The 23,244-nt window shown below is 42.8% G+C and overlaps 2 protein-coding genes across 2 annotated transcripts in view; one reads left to right on the top strand and one right to left on the bottom strand.

The window, feature by feature from the left end:
* LOC116229317 (uncharacterized) overlaps positions 1 to 16,403 on the bottom strand; it is an 18,455-nt gene extending 2,052 nt beyond the window's left edge. Inside the window, exons 1-2 of the mRNA XM_090142050.1 lie at positions 16,367 to 16,403; positions 12,359 to 15,032 (exon numbers count right to left, since the gene is read on the bottom strand). Of these exons, the coding sequence (XP_089998176.1) occupies positions 13,909 to 15,032; positions 16,367 to 16,403 (1,161 nt within the window). The 3' untranslated portion in view covers positions 12,359 to 13,908. The remainder of the gene's footprint in view (positions 1 to 12,358; positions 15,033 to 16,366) is intronic.
* GREM1 (gremlin 1, DAN family BMP antagonist) lies at positions 13,430 to 23,244 on the top strand. Its single transcript, XM_031593239.2, has 2 exons — positions 13,430 to 13,564; positions 19,671 to 23,244. Exon 2 carries the CDS (start codon positions 19,672 to 19,674, stop codon positions 20,224 to 20,226), a length of 555 nt encoding a protein of 184 aa, XP_031449099.1. The 5' UTR covers positions 13,430 to 13,564; position 19,671; the 3' UTR covers positions 20,227 to 23,244.

Genomic DNA, 23,244 nt, shown 5'->3' with positions numbered 1-23,244 from the left:
AGCTATGGAGGAGCAAAAGTTGTCTCCAGAACAGAAAGGACTGTACAGTGGCACAAACCTGAGATCTGAGCACCAGAGATTGTGGTACCACAGTGGTCCAAAGAACCCCAGATTGTCATCCCCATCTTCTGACCCCAGCCAGCCCCGCTGCTGCTACAAAAGGTTTTGACTGGTCAGTGGCTTCACTTCCACTGCTCTGATTCCAGCATTTCCTCAGCTGCACAACTCTTACCTACTTTTAAAGACACTTAAGTTACACTGTGTCCTTGTTATCTACAGTAAAAGCCAGTTTAATTACAAAAAAGAAAAAAACATGAATTTTTTTCTTAAGTTTTTAGTATGGACCAGTGCAAAATAAAAGGATGAATATATGGTAAATATATGGTGGAAAAAAAAAAAAAAAGGGAGGGGCAAAGAGGTAATTTATTCTTAATAGTATCAGAAGAGCTCCAACTGACTTGCTGGCACTGCACACCACCAGAGCTGAGGAGCTGCCCTTCCACCTATGTGCACACAGAAGGAAAAGGAAAATTACACACTTAGAAATATTTTTGAGATATTTTTGTCTTAAATACAAGCAAAACAAAAACAGTAGCAACAAAACAAAACAAAAAAAACCAAACAAACCACCATCCTTATGTTGCACAATACAATGATGTGCTTTACAGGAACTGGCCGCTAGAAGAAATCAAATGTGGAGCCATACCAGCCACAGTCTGAGCTCATCAGGCAGCTTCAGTATTCATCCACAAAGGCTCAATAGCACCTCTGTGAAACTCTGATAAATTACAGCTATTGCACCATAATCAACCTAATTTTGGTTTCATATTAGAGCTACCTTTCTGTACTGGGATAAGTAGTTCTGTATTCATTTAAAAAAAAGGCAAAAAATGTCCCATCTAATGCTTTCAACAGCAGTCCCAACATTTTAATGTAGTTTTATACAAAGAATCATCACAGTGCTTGTCTTTTGGAAACAGGGAATAAAGATAGGAACTATCTCCTCTGTAAGAGCTTATGACACCTGTACAATCAATGAATATACAGATGTTATAGTATAGCAGAGAGCTTGGCTACAATAGTTACACCAAAGCAGAAAATAGAAAAGATAGGGACACTCACCCTTATCCTAGGCTTGCTTAGGAAACTCCAGCAGAGTGGATTTCAGAAGAGATCCTTCCCCTCTGGTAGTCAGCTCTTAAATGGGTCTAGGAGAGGTGGAGCCAGGCTCCATCCCTTCCCACAGGGCAGGTGAATTGCCTTCACCTGTGCTCCTGTGGCTGACTCATTGCCTGCCTCAGGTGATCAATCAGAGGTTCAGGCCATGATTCAGCAGTTCCCATACAGACACCAAAACAATGTATTCAAAGATGCCGAAAAAGTTGGTCATCTCTAACAGGTGTAATCATCCCTGTTGCACTCACTGTGTGCATGAATTAAGGGCCTTGAACATACCTATAGTCATTTAGAATTTTCATTATTTAGAAAGCAAAGTTAAGATTTTTTTTTTTTTATAAAACAAGTTTGTTAATTACCTATCACACATTTCAGACAATTTGCTGAAGGAATTTATGCAAAATAATGAGATTCTGTTGGCATGTCTGCATTCAGCTAACAAAACCATGCTGACTGTCTACATTACACACAGGACCACTAAGTAAAGCCAATCTGAATCTTATTCTATTGAAATATGGTAAACAAATTTAATCTGCAAAACTGATGAAGACATTGGCAGAAAGATAAACACCATCAAGCCAGTTAAGTTTCTGGATTTGCTGTGGATAAAGCAACATTCAAGCATCTTATTATTCCAAATGTCAGAAGCTAGGGATGAAGAACTTTAAAAAAAAAAAAAAAAAAAAAAAAGGAGAGTTGAGCCGAGGTCCTCAAACCAGATCCATAGCTGGTAGCGGCGTGAAAGAGTTGAGAAGGCTTTGTTTTCATTTTCATTCTGTACAAAACCCAGAAACAAGTGTTTCTAAACAAGCATATAAATTTGTTCAAAAAAGCCTGTAGCAACACCAACACAAAACAAAGTTGGATGCTTCTGGTCTTTTGGCTTGTAAGCTGGTTAAACCAAGTCTTACCTCTTTTGTAATGCTGTCCTGTGAATTAATTTTCAAGCAGATATTTCTTTCTTACATGCCGGTCTGGAATGTAAGAATTGTGAGATGCAGAGTTCAAAGATGGTAACTTCTCCGCCAACTTCACAGACTCAGGCTCATGGAAGGAGAAAGGGAAAGTGGGCAGATGCTACAACATCTTCTACACAAAAATGTAAACTGTATATAGGCAGTTTCACATGACTCACAGGGAGATGAATGGGCTTGCTGCTTTATTAGCAGTGAATCAGTTTTATTTGGATTCATGCAAGCACTTTCAGTAATCTTAAAAGATGTTCAGGAATCATTTCAAACAGTGAGACTTCTTTTTAAATAATTAACATGTCCCTTAAAAGGTCTTGCCTGCTCACAATGCCTAGAGCCAAAGACATACTACAACCATGAGCAAAAATGGTAAGTTCTCTTAAAGTACTCAGCTGCTGGCAATGATGTACTTGGATGCAAATTAACTAAAAAATAAAAAGCAAGTATAAGAAAAGGGTGTAATTGCCATCACGAAGGGCCCCATGAACAACAAATGGTGTTACAGCATTTTATCCTAAGCTGAGCTGTCAAAATATGAGACAATGAAAGAGTTAAAGGATCGATTCTCAGGTACATACACAGTCAAGGTCTAGCACACTCAAGCCTTCCGCTGCTTGGTGAAGAATGGGGTTGAATTCCAGTTCATGATTCTAATTCACCACAAGTAGTATGTAGTATCTGCTCACATCTTTTTTTTTTTTTTTTTTTTTTAAATGATGCTAACTGCTTTGCCGTGATTCTATGAATCCTGCTGGCCACGCGTGCAACACATGGGAGCACAATAAATCTTAAATGATGCAAATATCATGGCAGTAACATTACCAATTGGGACTGAGAGAGCTTAAAATAGTGTCACTAACATTTATGTTTTAGTATGTTACACAGGTGGGGAAGGGATGAGAAATGCTTCTAATTGTGAGCAGTTTTAAAAGTTAAAGACCTACTAGACCTGAACCATCTTTTCTCTTTCCCCTAATTCTTGTCACCAAAAGACATGAATACAGCTCTCATTAGTGGTGTCTTTTACATGTAATCACGTTTCTTCAACCTACTTTGCTCTCCAAGAAAAACAGTGAAAGTCAGTGGCTACCTTTCATTGTAAATGGAGCAAGGCAGAGGACAATACACAAATTCTCCCTCTTTCCTTAACTGGCATCATTCATCTACTGACCATTTCAAATGCATAAACACTGACTGCTTTTATTTCAGATCTTTGTCCCAACCTAATAACCACGTGACAATGTAAGTTTCTTGAGAGTCACCAAAGTCCTCCCTTACAGATAAGTTATTTTATATCTGAGCATCTTAATATTTAAGAATTGCTCACAGGGAGGGCATACAGTTTTGATGCTGAAATAAAGTAAGTCTTAACTTACTTTAATTAAATCTTTATTCTGAGAAGGAAAAAAAACAAACCCAACACCACCACAAAACTACCAAACCAAACTAACATATGCAGTTCTTCAGTGAACTGCCTACACCCTAGTGTCTAAAAACCATCTAAAAGTGCCTGAAATTCAAGTGGTATAAACCTCATAGATAACTGTGGTCCAGAGTCATACTGTTGTAGGTAGAACATCTTTCCATACTTAGAAATAAAAGAAATTACCACATCACGGCATTTTGTATTTCCAAATGAACAAAACATACCCATAAAAGAAAAAAAGACAGGTCATCCAGAGACAGACTAATAATTCATTATTGGTTAATTTTGATTTTTTAATTAATTAATTTATTTTTAAGAGCACTGCAACTGGAAACAAAGCTGATTGCAAAATGTTCAGGGGCTCCAATGGACAGCGTGCGTGATGGCTGTGAGACTTATGGTCCTCAGAGCTGTGTTACTGCAACTGAACTAACAAAATCATCTTTACTGCTCCATAAAATATTTATCAAATAAAAAGAGACATAACTGATTTTAGCAAGTTCTTATGAAGTCATAATTCTGACACAAACACTGCTGTCAGTTTACACACAGTCCATAGCTATTGTTTAAATTCCCAAACAATTCTCTGACCCAACTGCCCAGGGCTATGTGCATATGCAGGTAATGTGCATGGACTTACAAACACAGAAAAGTTAGCTCAGCTTCTGATTCCTTCCAGCTTCTCCATGCTATTCTCCAGTTTTGCTGCAGCCTTTTTGAAGACTTGTTTTCAGGGGTTCTCATAAGAACAAGTTATCCAACATGCAAGCCACGTGCACACATTTCTTTCAATTTAAAATATGCAAATTATTCCCCACTCTGATAGTTGAGGTGATTTTCCAGTTTCTGTGTCTAACAGCATTGACTATTTCATGCTGTGCTTTTATGTTCCCAGCATCAACCCATAAGCCCTCAAAATGACAAGATTTACCCACAAACTTGAAGACAACACCTTCATAGACAGTCCCTAAAATATTGATTGCTCCATAAAAACCCACTGTGTCTATATTGTTGCATATCTGCAACAGATGGTAGAACAGAAGTGAAGAGGTTGAGGGCCAGATCCACTTAAATCTTAAGTACCCACACTGCAGCTGGTGTGGAACACAAATACCTAAGTACATGATCTTCAGATCCTGCCTCCCTTACCCTATTCCTTAGGCAGCTTAAGTCTATACATACCTATGCTTTCTTGTCAATAAAGTACCTCAGGCATCTAAATGCTGTCAAGAACTCTGCTTGGCAGCTCTCACCGCAGTCTAAGGTGAATGTGTGGCATTTGGGCTGTGGGGCAGCACTCCAGAAGTGAGATCTTTAGGTGTCTGTAAGAATGCTATGTTTAGCAAGACTTCGGAATTATTAAGAGTTGACTTACCTGACTGCATTCTTTATGCTAGTAACTTTAAAAAAAATTTTAGCACATTTTGCAAATTGAAAAAAGGAGCATTTAGGACTCTACTTCCTTATTCACTGTTAGCATTCCAGTGACAAATCTAATCTTGCATGTTTCATCATATATGGGGTTTGTTGGTCAGTGGCTACAGTGAAGCTAAGGAGCTCTCTTGGTGTCATGGACAGGACAACTCTGAATAGCAGGATGTCTTGTTATAACCATCTACAGTGCCAAAGCTCAGGCATAGTCATTCACTTCACATCAGCAGAGATAACTCCTTCCAAGGTGGTTTTGAGTGGAATTCTCCCTATTTAAATATATAGGGCCAAATACTAAAGCGATTTTCGAAGCTCTCACAAAAGATGATGGTATACTCAAAGAGTGATCTAGATGCCAAATAAAGCAAACAACTTGATTTGATATATCAAAACATAAATATTTGGTTTTCCAAAATACCTCTCTGAACCAGAAACAAAGAAGTTACATTTGGCTACGATGACTTTATCTAGGTAGCAAGTTTTGTTACACTTGATCCCACAAGTCACTTCCTCTCAGAGCTCAACAAGTTGTCCTCTCTCTTTCCACTGGATTATAAAAGTGCTTTATGACTCCAGAAAATCCAGGTGATGGCACAGACTTATCTCAATAAACTACAGAAAGGAGAAAGAGATACCTCTGTGGTACATTTTTATATCACGACAGCTGTCTCAATGCAAAAAATCTCAGCCTACAGGAAAAACACTGACAAAGTCAGTCATAAGCTCTAAATCTAAGACTTCATTCTATTAAAAAGCAAGATTTCTTCTTTGCCTCACAGCAGAGGAAGATGCCACATTCATTTCTGGTTTGCTTGGGTCAGGTCAGAACAAGAAATAGCTACAAGGATGTGTATTTTTAAAAATGCATCTGATAGTTCTTGATGACGCCGGTCGCAAGGATTCTTTCCTCTAAATGCTTGAATATATTTTTCAAAAGGAAAAATATGTATTTTTTACTGTGAATTTATATGCTCATTTTGAAACCATGACAAGGAATAATAATACCTCCTTCACAAAGAGTCTCATTCCATCTGGTTCAAGACCAAAAGCCCTGCCACAGTGTGATCTGAAGTGTAATTGATTTGGTCACTTGCAATTTAACTTCTTCGCTTACGTCTTTAGTGCATTAAAATTTCCTGTTTACATTTCCAGACTTTTTTAAAAGTGCATCCAAATGCTCCAAGTGTTTGGTGCCTGATTAATTGCGAACACCTAGAAGAAAGCTCCTGAACTATTTAGAGCCTCTCCTAACACCAAGTGATTTTACTCATTTCCAGGCACATTGCTAAATGTAAAAAGAAATAGAACTTAATCAAACTGCAAATGAAAGCAGCTGATGAATTTATAGGCAGTGCAGTTAGTTACAGAACATAGGATGACAGCTCTTCCATGACTTTGAACAGCTCCAGAAAAAGGGGAAGAATGAGGTCTGGTGTAGCTATATTTGGGGAATAAAGTAAAAAGAAAAACTTGAAAAATGCGAATTAGAATTCAAGATACTGTAAGAAAGGGAAAGATCAATGAATAAATATCCAACTGCCCTTAGCCAAACAGGCTGAACAGGATGCTTCTGACAAGGAAACAGAAGAAGCAAAACAGAGCCGTTGGAAATATCAGGACAAGAGATTTGGCCCTACGCTTGCCTGTGTAGTTTCCCAGAACTGATTTTTTTGGCAATTTTTGAAAGAGTAAATTTTTGGTAACCATACAGACAAAAAAATATAGACTTTTTGTGCATTTTGTTATTACTGTATTGTACTGTTATTTCTTCAGCTTGCAAAGTTTAAAGTTCTAATATACACATCTACAGACAAAGGCATACATACATCACTTCAGGTCCTCTCAGAAGGCTCGCCTGACTCAAACCCCTGGAATTTTCGCACGCGCTTCACTTTATACTGTCTGAATAGATCACTGAAAACAAAGGCAGGCATCTGTCTGGCAGGCCCCTACAGGACTGGGGTCTCAATCTGTTAAGAAAAAAAATGGAAGCGTGCACACAAGTCCACCTTCCTCAGCAAAGCACTTAACTGCGTGTTCACATATATTCATATAGTTGAAATGCTGTTCAAATCAAGACAGCTTGCTGGGTTGCTGCCTTATCTCCAGCAGTTCTTTTAGATAACCACAAGTGGTTAAAACACTTCTTTGTCTGCTTGTAGATTTTTTTGTCCACAGCAATGAAAACTTGGCTTATTCTCTGGAAATAGCTTTTTTTTTTTTTTAAACTGTGGAGAATTGCAGAAGTTAGAAGGCCTTCTTCCCCATTAAAAGATTTTAGAAATTTAGAAATTGATGCATTCAGGCATGGAAACACAAAAGGTAAAAAAAAAAAATAATAATAATAAAATACAAATCGTCTTCCAGATTGATGTCAACACCCAGCTTCTCTTACTATAATTAACTGCTTATTTGATTGTGAGTTTGGTACTAAACCAGCCTTAATGATTTACACCAAAACAATTCTGGCTCCTTTGAAATCTCTTTTCCCTATCACAGGAGAAATGGAGGCATGAGAAAATTGCTGTGAGTGAAGGGAGTGGGAGGGTGCTTGTGCCTCTTGTGTGTCGTCGTCTTGATGCAGAGACCATCCAAACACAACAAGGCAGTGAGGACAGGCTCTGTTTCTTACTACCTCCTTCCTAGGAATGCGTTAGCATTCACTCAGAGAAGAGTATGAACACAATGGTTTCACAGAGCTCTGTCCTTCCCGTAACACAGCAGTTGTGTTTGTCTCACTGCATTTCAAATATAAAGGGCAGAAGTTGCACATGGGCTAAATAAGTTGTTGTCGCAGCCCAAAGAGGGCTGACATTCCTTCATTCCTGCAAAGCCACTTCTTTATCTGGCATTCTGTTTTTACCTAGGTATTGCCAGGAAAAACAAAAACAGATAAGATGTGAATTTTAAGAAGCGGGCAATGGGAAAGCAGACAACCCAAACTAAAAGCCTTATGAACCCTCATACATCATGAAACATTTCTCCCGCATTTGTTACTCCTTTTTCTTTCACAACAGGCAGTAAATGACAGAGCCAAGGGAAGCTCAGGTTTCAGCTTCCATTTACACTTCACCTAGGTGCACGGCCACCATCAAACTCTGAGGTGCTGCACCAGAGTGCTGCACAAAGGGCCCACGCCATAACACAGAGCTCTCCTTGAGATCTCTGCAGAATGGCTGCACCCCCAGGAACGGGTGCACAGCATTGCTCAGCACCATGGCAGGGTGCCACTGCTCTGCCAGAACTACCCATGGCACATCTATACATGTTCTGAAAGCACATGCAATCTGTCTGAGATGCTGCCACAGACATGTGGAATGCAGCACTGCATGGGAAGGAATCAGTTCATTTTGCAGAATAACTGGAAACTCTATTTCATAGCTGTCATGTCACAGAGCGAAATATGTAATCAAATAAAACCCCAGGCTTTTTCGATGCCTCCTTCCTAATACCCAGCCACAGCTTTAAACTATAAGGACTTCTGAGCTCCAGAGTGCTGAGTGGAGTCACCTACTGGCATCCAGAAAGCAGAGCCCATCAGCAAACACTTCCCCCAGGTCCTGCTGGCAGTCCCGCCTCGAAGGATGTGTAAAGCAAATGCAGAAGGGAAGAAGTATCTTTCAGAGCTGTTTTACGGCTTTCATTTTCTTGGCAAATTTTTCTCTAGCCATCAAATACCAAGGATGTATTTAGAAAAAAAATTAAAAACTGTGGAAACAAATAAAAGGTAAGTTTGACCAATTATATTTCCTCATTTGGTATGAAAGCTTATACTTGTCCAACAGTCAAACTTAATCTTAACAAAATAAGCTATTCTAAATCGCTTTTGAAAAATAGTCACATATGGGATGCATTACATACGTAGGTGTTTTGAGGCTAGAAAACATATTTTTATTCTATGTCTGCAGCACATAGCGCCGTGGAATTCTGGTGAGTGACCATGGCTCCTAGGTGCAGAGAGCATTACAAGCACACAACCTGACTGTACACATTTATATTTGAAACAAGAAAGCTTTTCAGGCATACCAGGACACCATTCCTTGCAGAGCTGGAGGAGGTTTTAAAGTGCTTAAAGTGAGCGATTTTATCTCAAAGCAATTTATACTTTTGATTTCCTATGTCCTATTTCTGAGCACTCACAAATGAAATGCAGGTATATGTCTAAATGAAGTGATATTTTCAAAAGACAATGGCAAAGTCAAAACAATTTATTAAAAAAACATAACCGACAAACACCAATAAACATTTCCCCTTGCTTATTTTTTTTTTGTCATTCTGTTGATGAAAATCTATACACTAAAATAATGATGTTCTGTCAATCTAAATGTGAAGCATAGTCCAGAGGCTGATTATTCACTAGGCTCTATGAAAAATTTATCATAATTCACACTAACGTCAGCTCTTCATATTGTTTGATACAAAGTATAATTTTGAGATAAAGTTCTCTAAACTACACTTATATGAAGGTCTTTCTTTACATAATAATCTCTACCAGAATAAACAGTAAAATGTCTGAAAGAGAACCACAGGACTGGTACATTAACAAAGTGCTCTGAAAGCACAGGAAATCTTCCCTTATTTTATGCCATTTATTACTCTTTGCCTGCTTAAATAAAATGTTTGAAATAAAAAAATGAAAACCCTTTCCCATGCTGATTGATAACACGAAAATCAGAGTCATTAAGGCTGGAAAAGACCACTAAGATTATCCAATCCAGCCATCAGCCCATCAACACCATGTCCACTAAACCACATCCCTCACTGCCATACCTCCATGTTTCCTCATCAGTGCTACTAAGAGGGACCATCACCTCCTTTCTCCTGCTGACTACATTAGTTTTGATACAGCCCAGAATGCCACTGGCCTTCTTGGCTACCTGGGCACCTTGTTGGCTCATGTTCAGCTGGCTGTCAAATAACACCCTCTGATCCTCTTCCTTCCACATGTCCTTTCTTACAGCACTTTGGGCAGACTACTCAACATGCACTGCATACAGCCTTGCTTATGCATGGATCACCCCTCTTGGAAGTCAGGAACCAGGTGTGTTCACCACCCAAAGGACACAGTGCCCATAAAACAAAGACACTTCTCATCTTTGTGAGCATACCCTGCATAATGCAGTCCCAAAGCCAGGCCCCTCTACAGATCACACACCCTCCAGTGTAGCTGGGAACACGCGTGCCCAGCTTTCAAATGCCAGAGCTGACGGCAAGCCTAAAGGGGAGAAGTTATGGTGGTACTGGAAGCTTAGATTAGATATTAGGAAGAAGTTTTTCACTCAGAGGTGGTAAGGCACTGGCATAGGTTGCCCAGAGAAGCTGTGGATGCCCCATCCCTGGAGGCATTCAAGGCAAGGTTGGATGGGTTCCTGGACAGCTTGAGCTGGTGGGTGGCAAACCAGCCCACAGCAGGGACTGGGGACTAAGCGACTAAGTTTATGGACTCTTCCAACCCAAGCCATTCTATAGTTCTATCATTCTATGAAACTGAGAATAACGGAGTGAAGTGTTAAGCAAAAGATTTGCACAAGCACCTCTCCAATTCTAAGGAGCAAAAAGCATAGGTGGACATCACTACCTTCATATTAACAGAGCATGAATGGATATGGATGCATATATTTCTATTTTCTGCTTCAAAACACATAAGTAGACTGAGTTGGAATTACTGTTCTTGAATGCTACTGCCAGAGAAGACATTTCTCATGTTGCTGCCATATAAAAAATATGGAAAACATCAGTGATTTTGTCATCAGTAGCTAAGTTTCATGCACACTTTTAGCTCTTTCTCTGTAATTGAGTGTCAGACAAATGGCCCTGCACATCACACTCCATTCTCTGCAGCAGAGTTGCCCAGAGCCCAGGTGAGGTGCCCATTCTCCTGCCTTCCCTGAGCTGGAGGGACATGCCCAACTGTGTTTGGATTTGGGGTGCATTAGGGCCAGCTCCTCTGCTGGCAGAACTCGGCGACATCTCCCTGAAGTTATTATAAGTGATTCCGATGTGCTCAAGAGGAGGATCTGGCCCCTGTCAGGCCCTGGCTCCTCTGCAAAGGCTTTTAATGAGGCGCCAACTGTCCTGGCAGGGAGGAGGCACTGAGCAGAGCTCAGAGGCAGTGGTAGCAGACAGGAGCTCAGCCCAATAACATTCTTCTATGCAAGAATTAAGTACAGCACTTCTTTTAAGCTTAAAACAATTGTTACTGTTCTACTAAAACAAAGAACAACTCACATGCTAAATACCAGCAAGAAATGGGAGAGGAAATGAAACAAACAAACAAACCAAACCAACAAAAAAAGCCATCAGTGAGCAGGAAGCTGGATCCAGCCAGGCTGGCAGTACATGCTGCCATGACACCAAGGCATTGCTCTTCTTCAGCCCCAAACTCTGCCACAGAAAACTTACATATCTCCATAGGATTCCTCTACACTAACCACTCACTGCAGAAGGCCTTCAGCTGACAGCACTGCTGGGCCTCAGCACAACGCCAGGTGCACCAACAACCTTGAAGAGAACCCCAGCTCTGCTCAGGGTCTGACAGCACAGCTCCATTCAGATTAGGAGCGCTGTTCTACAGAACCCTGCAGCAGAAGGGATACAAATTTCTAAGCTGGAGATGATCTGGATACCCGATGCTAAAAATACAGCGAACAAAATAAAAGCTTCCCCCTACCTAACCACAAAGAAATAAACATAGATATAAATGATTCTTCCTTTCTGCCATCTATTTTTTACCTCTACCTTCATTCACCTGCTGGAAGCAGGTATGGCTACAGCCATTTGCCTTCATGGTCCACCAGCAGCAGCCCCGGTATGGCTCTAGGGCCCAGCCTAGCCCTACGGTTATTCAGAGACACAGAACATAGGGGGGGGCGGGGGAGGAAATCAAGCTCCCTTGCCCCACACAGCAGTACTACCACTACACTTCACAAAGGAGAAGCACATAAGGACTGTGAGCACACTGAGAGGTGGGAATTGTGACTTTCTCTCCAGATTCAGAAAGAAGGACCCCAGCTAATTAAAAACATCCATGAAGTCTAATAGTGCTTTTTGGAGCAAAATAATGAAAAATCCTAAAAATTCCCTAGGCCTCTCTTTCCATCCATCTAGATGTCACTTACTGTGATTCTCTGCCAGTAGTCCTTTCCCTCTTCATTGTATTTGAACTGCAGTGCCCCCGCACACCAGCACATTTTTGCTCTCATGCTGCCATCAACCATGGTGCGGTTGCAGCCTCTACAGCACTTCTATGCGCTGCTGGTCAAGGAACAGAGAAATTCTTTCTTGCCAGATTATCTCCAACCATGTGCATGTGTGAAATTAAGGGGAACAACTTGCCAGCATGCTGAGCACTCACCTTTGTAGCTGGCACTGAATGCAGCCCTAATAAGGAGCCAGCTGGTGCTAAGGGCTCTGAAAAATCAGCACCTGGCATCCTGCCTGTGATTGGCATCCTTAAAGCAGCAGATCCTTTTAGTTTAATTTCAATACGTCCTCCCCATCTGCAAAAGTGGGGACGATACAAATCTGTTTGCTAGAGCTGCACCTCTCTTCAGCCCTGAGGTGAGGTGAGGCCACCGAGGTGCCTCGTGGTTCAGGTTCACATTGGAAAACAGGGACACAACAGCAGAAGGCTACAGCAAGACCTGCAGCAAGACACCAGTGGGGCAGAGGAGCCATAGCCGGGCGGCAGCGGGCAGCCCGCAGCAGGACCTCAAGCTGGGCTGAGCTCCCGGCCCCGACAGGCAGGCGGCTCTGGGATGACAACCTCGCAGGATGTTTGAGGTGCCCGTGGCCCTCCGAGAGACAAGTGGGAGGAGAAAAAAACCACCTGAAGTGTCCCACCTCTTGTAGGCAATTGGAAAAAAAAAAAAAAAGAAGAAGAAAAAAGAAAAAAAAAGGCTTTAAGTGATAAAAGAGCTATGAGTGAGGCTTTCCCTCCACCTTTTTGTTTGTCTGTTTGTTTGCCACACTTTTAGAAGCAAACCTCACACCTCAGCGGGTAGCAGTGGGGCCAGGAAGGCCGCTGCCTCCCTCCTGCAGGAGCCGATCGGGTGCGGGCTCTGCCCTGCGGGACTGCAGCCCTGGGCAGCGGGAACGGGAAGGGAGCAGGCGGGGCCGGGGGGAACTCTTCTTAAATGTCATACTTTAATGAGGATGGAAAATGTGATTTTTCTGTACGTTCCAGATAAAATTCCTTGGGGTGGTGACCTTTAGCAGCGATTCTCTTAAGAGAGGAAAGTAGTCCAGTGTTTATCTGCACGCCCGAGAGCTTTCCCTAGTGGAAGTTTATGGAAGTGTTAAAGGGGGCGGAGGCGCTTGTCCAATGATCTGGAGGGGCTTGGAGCGGAGACCTCAGCTGGGAGACATTTAAATGGGAGACAGCTCGGCGCTGCTGCAATTTGTAGGCAGGATCCCAGCCTCGCCCTCTATGGACTGCCGGGTGGCTGCGGGCTCCCACGCCTCCCGTTCTGCCGAGTGACCCGCAGCATTCAGTCCCGCTGCGCCCCGCCGAGGAGCCGCCGCCAAGCCGGGCTCCCGAGGAGCCGCCGACGCCGCGCAGGTGAGCCGGGCGCTGCTGAGCCGGGCCGGGCCGCGCACTCGCAGCGGGAGCGCAGATGGGTCCCGCTTGGCCAGTCTGCGCGGAAGGCAAAACTGTAGTGCCTTTCTCCTACCTCCGGGGTGCGGGCAAGAGGAGGAGTCGTTCGTCGGTCCGTGGCCAAGCTGTTGGGCGTGCGGAGATGCCACCGGCTCGCCTGTCAGGGCCGTAGGGCTGTCACTAGCTTTTCCGCCGGGGATCGGGGCGCTGTGACATCTCTCTCCCCTGACAGGCGCGGGGATTGCAAAAGCTTCCCATCTCCGCCTACAGCATCACTCCCAACAAATTGGATGCGGCGCCCACCCGACTCACGGCGAAATCCCGGCCCGGCCTCTGCGCGGAGCGGGTCGAGGGCAGCTCCAGGTGCCGGACTCGCCGTTGCCCGCCCTGGCCCGTTCCATCCCGTCCCGTTCCTCCGAGCAACCCCGCTCCGCGTCCCCCCGGACAGGTGGCGTGAGCCGTCGGGGCCGCGCAGAGCAGGCGGAGGCACAAGTTGCGCGCTCGCGGGCGACTACGCGCGTCCTCGGGCGGGAGGAGCGGCGGCGCCTCTGCCGTGCGCAGCGCCACTTTGCTCCTCGCCGGCTTTGCTCCGCCGCCCCGAAGGCTCCGGCCGTCCTTCTGCCGCAGCGCTCCCCGCTACTGAGAGGCCTCGTCCTGGCGGAGCTGCCGGCCTCGACGTCGGGGCCGCCCTTGCCGAGCGGGACGTGAGCCCTACCGGCGTGGACGCGGCGAACGAGCCGTTTCGGTGCGACCCCTCGGGATCTGGGGGAGAGGCTGGCCGGCACCCGCGGAGAGGTCCCTGCCGGTGCCGTCACCGCTCTGCGGGGAGCCCGGCCGGGCAGGCGGCCTCCCTGACTCGACGGGAGCGCCGCGACGGCGGGGTGGCAAAGTACGCGGCCCTGCGTATCCCGCACCCCGCTCCTGGGGGCCGCTGCATCCTGCCAGCTGCCGGTGCGCTGCCCGCGGTTCCTCGCTGCGGGGCGGGGGAAGGCTCCGCAGGAGGCGGCGGGCGCCGGGCTCGCGCCGAAGTCTCCGCTCGAGACAGGGTGCGGGGCCCCCTCGGGTCTCAGACAGCGCGCACGGCCGTGTCCTGTCTCTCTTCCTGGGGGTTCAGTCCCAAACTGTGCTAAAGCGCTTGCTGTTCTCCCGGTGAGGTTGTGTAGAAATGCGTGGCGTTTTCCGAGACGTTTCTTCGTGTCGCTGCACAGCACTGTTCCCAAGGCCCGGTGAGCAAACGTTTCCGGAGCGACTGCGCTCTCGTAGTGTAGCTGGCAGCTGCGGGGCCGCCCCGACGTACGTTGGTACCGCCGTGCGCACGCCGTGTGCTGCCGCTTGCGTCCCCTGCAGAGAGATACCTCTCCAGAAGAGGTTTCTCCGTTCTTGATTTTTTTTTTTTTTTTTTTTTTTTTTTTTTTTTTTGCTCCTCGTGGTGCTGCCCACACGAGTTAAGCGGCTCGAAAAAGGAAACTGTGACTCACGTGAAGGAATTATTGGAAATGTAAATGTACCTAAACTCTACCAAAGAGCCATATTAGCTTTGCCATCTTGGTCTGAAGAAAAAAAATTAAAATGGTTCTGTGGGAACTGCTGTTGTTTTGCCTTCTTGTATATTTAAAAATACAGATCTATAACTATGAAAACATTACATAAGACTATTTCTGTAATTCATATGTAATAAACCAGGCAGAAAATAATTCTGATCCGCTGGGACGTAACCACTTTGGTTTTCTCAATAGCCAATGTTGTGTTTTGCCTCTTTGCTTGGCTGCTATTTGAAGCCCACCATGCACATTTATTTTTCTAGGTCTTCAGCAGATTATTTTTCATGCTTTCTGTCAAGCACATGAACCCGTGGCTCATCAGAATATTTTCCCAGTGAATATGGCCTGCAGATGAAATGCTGGGCCTGCAGAAAGCTGTGAGAATTTGCTGTGCATTTCAGTGAAGCTGGGATTCCACCCAACGCTTGTAAATGCGTCGCTGTGTGCACAGCATTTCAGGGGTCACTTTGTGGCTCTGCCTGGGAACTCATAGGAAAGCACTGTATAAATACTGACTTTTGGAGGTCCTTAAATTACAGTAGAAAATGTATAAGCTAAAAAATGACTGCTTAACGTATTGAGCAGTAAACTTGAAACGGTTTGCACTCCTCTGTGAATGGTTGCAGGTATTAATCTGCAGGCATCCTCATCTGCCATGAAATTATTGGATCCTAGTTCCAGATAATCCCTGTGTTGAGGGGATTTGAATGGTTGGGTCCAATTCTGCTCCCGTTTGAAGTTAGCAATAAAACTGCTGTTGGCTGTAGGACTGAGTGCTTGCAGATGAGGAGGAGGAGGAAAACTCAGTAGGGAAATAGGGAAAGATTTCTGAAGTATTTTGTTACTTACTTACTTTAAATGTTAATGATATCGGATCTCTCATTGGATCTGAATAAAGTAAGTGGGACCAAAGTGAAGTGTTTTGTTTGTGGTCATCTACTTGTTCAAAGAATTCTCAGCTGAGTTCTCAGAAGGATTTCTGATCACGCTGCTGCTTCTACAACAGCCTGTACTAAGCACAGAAAGTTCTGCAGAAATTTGGCATGTACGTGCTTTTACAGCCTGATTCCTCACATCTCCTACCCAGGCTTCAGAGCTCTCACACATTCAGAATTATGGCCTGTGACAAGGCAAAAAAAAAAAAAAAAAAAAAAAAAGAAACAAACAAAAAAAAAACAAAAAACAAAACAAAACAAAAACCCGAAACCGATCCCAAACCATTTACTTCTGGTGAGACTTCCTTTGGGTAAAACCTTGGGCATGGTAATATGGATTGAGCTACTTGTGCTGTTTGTGGGTTGGTTGGTTTTGGGTTTTTTTTTTTTTTAGTAATAAAAAAGCTTTTGAGGAAGCTCAAACACTAAGTTCACAAATGCTAATTTGGGAATTGGCAATTGGGTGAATCATTCTAGTTCCTAACATAAGCAGAGGTGTTGTCTTCTCTTAGGAGCACTGGGATCAGAGAGATTGCAGGCTGCTTTAATTACTGAGGCATAATGCCTTATTTTCCTTTGTATTTTGCTTTTCTTCTACTTTTTTTTTTTTTTTCCCCCCAAATAATCAGAAATTTTTAAGTAAATATATAATAAGCTACTATGATAGGAAGTTCCTGCTCAAGCTGCCATTGGGGCTCATGAAGTCAACACAGCCTCTTTGGAGGGTCTGTGTTTCAATTGTATTTAGTCCTAAATATTTGGATTATTTTTGCTTTCAGATGTATATTTTGGAATATATAAAATTGGACCATAGCAAAAGGTGCTGCTGAGTTGCTAACTTTTACACGAATCACAATTTCTTCTTCGAGTATATAATATAGTTTCTCCATTTACGGTTATAAACCAAGCGTCTTGGTTATAAACCATGACACCAAGTCAGTGAAAAATTGTATTTCTTCCTGTTTTAGGGTTATATTGAAACACATGCTTGTGTTTCCTTAGGGTGAAGCACATACTACTTAACGATGCATCAATCTGGGATACATATCTTAAAATAGTAGACATTACCATCAGATTTTCCCCAAATCACCATCCCCAAGTACACTCATTTTCACATGACTAGACCTTACATGACTGTGCCATCAATTGCACATTTGTGGAAAAATGGTGGAACAGCGTGGAGATGGTCTGTTATAGGAACAAAAGTAGTACGGGAATATGCATAGTGGTGAAACAGGCACTCAGTTATGGGAAACTAAACAAACACCTGAAGTTTCCTGGCACTGCTTAGAAACTAGCAATTTATTTTTGGTTGCATGCAATGACTTTTTTCTTCTTCTAAGGTTCTGGCACCGTGTTGAGTAAATAACATGCATACTGTCTAAATACAGTGTGGGTATACAGTCACCAGAGAAATAAGAATAGTTTTGGAAGGAGTCATTCTGGTCACTTGAGGAAATAAGTGGTATTTTATAAGTGTATTTTAAAAAATATTTTACAGGCAGAACATGGAGACTGAAAAAAAACATGCTTAAATAACATTAAGGTAACAGAAATGGGAAAAAAACAGCAAATATGAAGTCCAAGCTGACACTTGAAATTACACTGCATTAGTCTTCAGTTCGATTTCTCAACGTTTTTTGTTTTGTGTCAGAGCCTTAAGGTTATTAAAATAGCATGTTCTGTGCAATATTGCACTTAGATGTTTAGAGCAGCCCTTCCAAACTGTCTGCTGGAGTCAGGAGCAGTGTAATGCTTACAGCCCTCTCTTGAAGTCTGAAGCTTCTTCCAAACTAAGACATGCTGGTACTAAGCCGAAATGAACAAAATGAATGGCTACTGGTAAATAAATCTAAATGAATAAAAGGAATGCAGATATTTATCATGTGCGTCATAGGCTTCAGTATATTAACAGTCTGTAGACAAACACATAAAACATTAGCTCCACGAGCAAATCCCTACATACAACGGGAACCTCCTGTGACACTTTTCCACTCCAGCAATTCCTTTTCCAGTCTCTGGTGAGAAATACTTTCTGAACAGCATCAACCAAAACTTACTCTTTCTGTGTGACTGGAAAGACCTAGTAACTTAGAAATTAACAGACATCTTGTGCAGCAGATGATGCAATACCCTGAGCTTCCGCTGAGTCTCCAGGGGGCCCTTCCAGGGCTGGCACTTTGTCATCTATCTGCCTACCAAGGACACGGGCCTTAGTTTCACGTACATTGGCTGGGCAGTAGGACAAGCAGGAATCTTCAGTTCAAACAGTGATTCATCTTTAGTGATAAAATAGGTTAAATAAGGGATATGACTGCAGCACTTCAAAAAAGGTAGAGGATGCTGACTTCCTCATTTTTTTTATCCACAATTCTTCCCCTTTTTAGTGCCTGAGCTTCCCATTTCTGCTGGCTGTCTTCCAAGCTCCCCACAGTGAAAGTCTTATGAGATCCTCCCTCCCCAGTCTGCCTTGCTTGCTTTCACAGACAACACGAAGACTATGGTACTTCAGGAAGAGAAAGCAGTGTGGCAGGTCACTTTCTAGCTTGTGGGTCTTGAGTTGACCCAGCAGCCCAAAGAACTTGGAAGCAATAGAGTCGGTGGAAGATACCTGGGTTGTAAAGACTAAGGAAGGCATATAGGCTGATAACTAGGTTTGGAACACGAATGCAGTTTTAAGGAACTTGATTGTCTCTACTTTTTGCACTTCTTGAAGTCTTTTTTTTTTTTTTTTTTTTATGCACAATCAACATTCTTTTGTCATACTGTTATCTCATGGTTCTTAATATCATACGAAATTCTACTGTCCCCATATGTCCTTTTGCTATCATGATGGACATAATGAATAAAACATGGAGATTTATGACTGCTTATGCGTAATATTTATCAAAAATTTGGAGTAATGTGAGGAGGTGTAATTTGAAATTACAGATGCATCTCTTTTAATCTATATCTAAATATCAGTTTGTGTTAGTTGCCTATCTTGTGCACATGTCTTACTCAGCCTAGATTTCATTACATTTGGAATCAGTGGATCAGTTCAGAGGTGCAGAGCTTGGGATGCTGTATTCAGATAACAGGTAGATACAGCCTGCACACTGTATTTTGGATGTGCATATGCAAGGAGTTGTACAGAGCTTCCAAGTCTGACAAAGAAACATGTAGGATGGATGTCCTCTGGTACTACCGATAACTATGTCATAAATCCTAGCAAGGCATAAAACCATTCCTTCCACTTGTATAAATCAGGAGGAGCACTCTTGATGCCAATAAGCTATAGGAAGGGAATGAGAAATCTTTAGTAGGGTGCATGAAGAAAGGAGCTGGAAAAAGTTGCATGCAACACTAAGTGAAATTCTGTATAGACTTATTTTAGTGTCTGACTTTCAATCACAATATATGAAAGCTTTTATCACTTGGTAATTTAGAAACTGCTTTCCATCTGGTGAAAGCAAAGAGCTCATCTTTTACAAGTGTGCATTCATGCACGCACTCACATTTCTTTTATGGAGCTGAAAATTTACTGCATACCTGATTCCTGTTGATATCTGAAATCCACAACTGTGCTTTATTTCCTCAACTTCCTCTCTATAGGATGGTCCGCACACTGTATGCCATCGGCACCGTGTTTCTTCTGATGGGATTTCTGCTACCGACAGCAGAAGGGAGAAAGAGGAATCGTGGATCTCAAGGCGCTATCCCTCCTCCTGACAAGGATCAGCCCAATGATTCAGAGCAGATGCAGACACAGCAGCAGTCGGGCTCCAGGCATCGAGAAAGAGGAAAAGGCACCTCAATGCCTGCTGAGGAGGTGCTGGAGTCCAGCCAGGAGGCACTGCACATCACTGAGCGCAAATACCTAAAACGGGATTGGTGCAAAACTCAGCCCCTCAAACAAACTATCCATGAAGAAGGCTGCAACAGTCGCACCATTATCAACAGGTTCTGCTATGGCCAATGCAATTCCTTCTACATCCCCAGGCATGTCCGCAAAGAGGAAGGTTCTTTCCAGTCTTGTTCCTTCTGCAAGCCCAAGAAGTTTACCACCATGACTGTTACCCTCAACTGCCCCGAGCTTCAGCCTCCTAGGAAGAAGAAAAGAATCACCCGCGTGAAGGAGTGTCGGTGTATATCTATTGACTTGGACTAAGCCTAGCAATGCATTGTACCGATTGCACTCTGACTGTCTGCAATCATTGCCAGTGTGAGTGAGTGGCATGAACTAGCAAAGCTTTGGGGCTGGGTGAAACTGAAAGGAACCCGGTGAATTACCTAAAAAATAACAGCTAGCCAAACAAAAAGAACAAAACGGATGTAAGGGAAGAACAGGCACATGTGTGTAAGAGAGAAAAAGGGTGTGTCATGCAAATATATGAATGGTCACTCTGAGAAAAAAAAAAAAGGGTAGGAAATATTAAAAATCTACTTACCCACAGTGATGAATAAGGTTTCCTAGCATATATTTACATTTTTGTCACTTACTGGAAAAGTGGAGCTGTGGCTTTTGCTAATGTTCACTTGCCATGCTATTTGCTTTTACTGTATCATGAGAAACATCAATGTGAGAGGACAATATATCTGAAAGCATGAATCTATTCTTAAATATGAAGTAGGAAAAAAGCAGTTACACCATAGCAAAAACATCACTGAAAATAGCAGCTTTATCAAGAGTTTGTAACATGCTTCTTCAGAAAAATAACTAATACAAAGGCTGCTTTTGGAGAACAATGGGGAAGTGGGAGTGCTGAAAAGTCAGCATAGGTGGATGGAAAACAGAACCACAGCAAGTTAGAATGCAAAAGGCTAAAGTAAGTAGACAGGGGGAGAACAAAAGGGTGTGGAAAAAGGAAAGATACTTAAATAGGAAGACACAGAGGAAGAGATATTGTCTTCTGTTTACGTTTTGCTTTAATTTATATACCTAATCATATATTACATAAATTAAAGAGAAACTATATACGAGGCTATAAATATACTTCTGAATTCTAATGTCTCTCTACATCAATCAAACCCATTCCTGTGCCACTAGATCCATCTGATGCTTTGTATTTCTGATAGCAGTTATTCCTCATATTACATATATATGTATATGCAGTATCTTTTATTCATTGGTATCTATACGTACATACAATGAGTCTGCAGGCTCCATTGTGCCTATCTGAACTCTTTCCTCTTTTTCACACGCATACATAGAAACATACATACCGCAGCACAAAAATCTTGCTAAGCAAGATCGAGTACAGAATGGCAGTAATTTAGTACATAAAGAGCAAAGAAAAAATTAAAACAAGCATCATGTGACTGCAAATGCAATAACCACACAAGAGACAAAAGACACGACATTCATGACTAGTAAACATTGCATTGTTATTGTTATTTTAGCTTTGCCACAGGCATGCAGTTTGTTGAAAAAGAGATGCAGAACTTTGCCAGCAATAATCCTCTTTTTATATCTTTTACCACAGACTTGCATTTAAGCAGGATTTGGACTAAGTAAAGAGAATTTCCTGAAAATTAAGGACTAACTCATTCCCCTTCTCGTCGAGGGGGAAAAAACACATGAAAGGGGACACTACTTCCAGCAGCTCAATGAGTGTCACCTGGGAGATCAGCCTGTGTCTTCCCTCCTTCAGGATTAGGACCACAAGCTGGATGAGGGGGGGTGGCTTTTGGCAAGAGCCAGGCAGGGAGTCTCGTAGGAGAAGTCATTCCAGCAAGGTGGTCCCAAAGCCCTAGGGGCTGGCTAGAGAGCTACAGCTTGTCCAGCTGCACCTCAAAGTGGTTGCTGAGCCAGCATAGGGCACTGGCTTGGCAGGGCACCTTCTGTCCAGGTGCTGAAGGCCCTGTGGTGCTGCAGATCCTGCAGGCCTCCCTACCTCCACCTACGTGCCAACAAAAAGACCCCATTTTGCACCTTCAAAAAGGCATGGTCCTAGGCTCAAGTTAACAATGTGATGGGGCTTGAGTAGCCCAGGACACACTTTCCCCATCAGCAGCAAGACTTCTCTCCCCACAATCAGTGTAGCTGTACTTTCTCACACTAAAAGCCTCTGTCAGCCACAGGGTGATTATTTTGACAGGATTTCTGCCCATCAAGCTCTGAGACGGACGATTCTGTAACATGTCTGAAGGGTAAACCATACGGTGGCATGCCATAGATGTGTAGGATGTGAAGTTGTTACATTAAAAGCTACGGATGTAACTCAGTGTCTCATGCAATTACTGGTGATATCCTGCATCTCTGCAATTCATATATTTTTCCTCTGAAATCCACTGCTATGAAGTCTGTGTTCATGAGATTAAGAGATCGCAACTCATCGGTTCATATTCTTAAAATGAATTTCACTTGGTGCACTCTCACTCCGCAGGTATGACACATTTCTTCGTGGATTTTAAAATCCAGTTTTAAAATCTGGCATTACAGGAGGTAAATTTCCACTGTGTGGAATGTGAATAGTTAGAAAGATATGGATATTTAATGTTATTATTAATACAAATCCTCTTTCACTGATAATAGGCAGGGGTTGTTCTCCTTTAAATTAATTTTTTGAGTTGGTTTGCAGGTAAGAGGGCCAATCTCAGCCTTTGCTGAAAGTTTTATAGTCTGTGCTGTTTCTGTTCAAGGGCACACCTTAAGAATGAAATTATTTCTTCATCTGAAGTCGATAGCAAAACACCCCTTGTCTTTAACAGCAATGGGATTTTGTCCTACGCTGCTATGTCCCTAAACCCTTAGACGTGAAGCATGGCTTTAGAGATTACCGACTTCAGTGTTCTGAAGGGCAACTGATAAAAGTGTTACAAATTCAAATGTTCCGAACAGCCCATGCACAGCTCACAGCGGAGCTCCCCTGGAGGCAGATCCCCCTATAACTATGTAAATTTTATACAAAGAACTTTTATGAATTGCTAGTTATTGCCTGAGAGTAAGAAAGTTCTGCTAACTTACAATTATACCAGATATTTAATATCAACCACAATATGTATTTAAATGTCTGCTTTATTCTAAAAACAATGGACTATATAACCTAAGGCTGCAGTATTGTCATGCTCGGTCTCACAAAGCAAAACTCGGTTTAAAATGAAGTTTTAATTATTTTGTAACTGAATGGAATTGGAATTTTTCTTCCCAGTATTTTGTACGTCATTTTAACTACTAGTAACAAAT

The sequence above is a fragment of the Phasianus colchicus genome, chromosome 5, assembly GCF_987193195.1.
Source record: "Phasianus colchicus chromosome 5, bPhaCol1.hap1.1, whole genome shotgun sequence".
In the NCBI taxonomy this organism is placed as follows: domain Eukaryota; kingdom Metazoa; phylum Chordata; class Aves; order Galliformes; family Phasianidae; genus Phasianus; species Phasianus colchicus.
This window is presented reverse-complemented; position numbering and strand designations above follow the sequence as displayed.

Bases quoted from the DNA above. Each gene is read 5' to 3' on its own strand.
- GREM1 (XM_031593239.2), top strand. From the start codon at position 19,672: ATGGTCCGCACACTGTATGCCATCGGCACCGTGTTTCTTCTGATGGGA.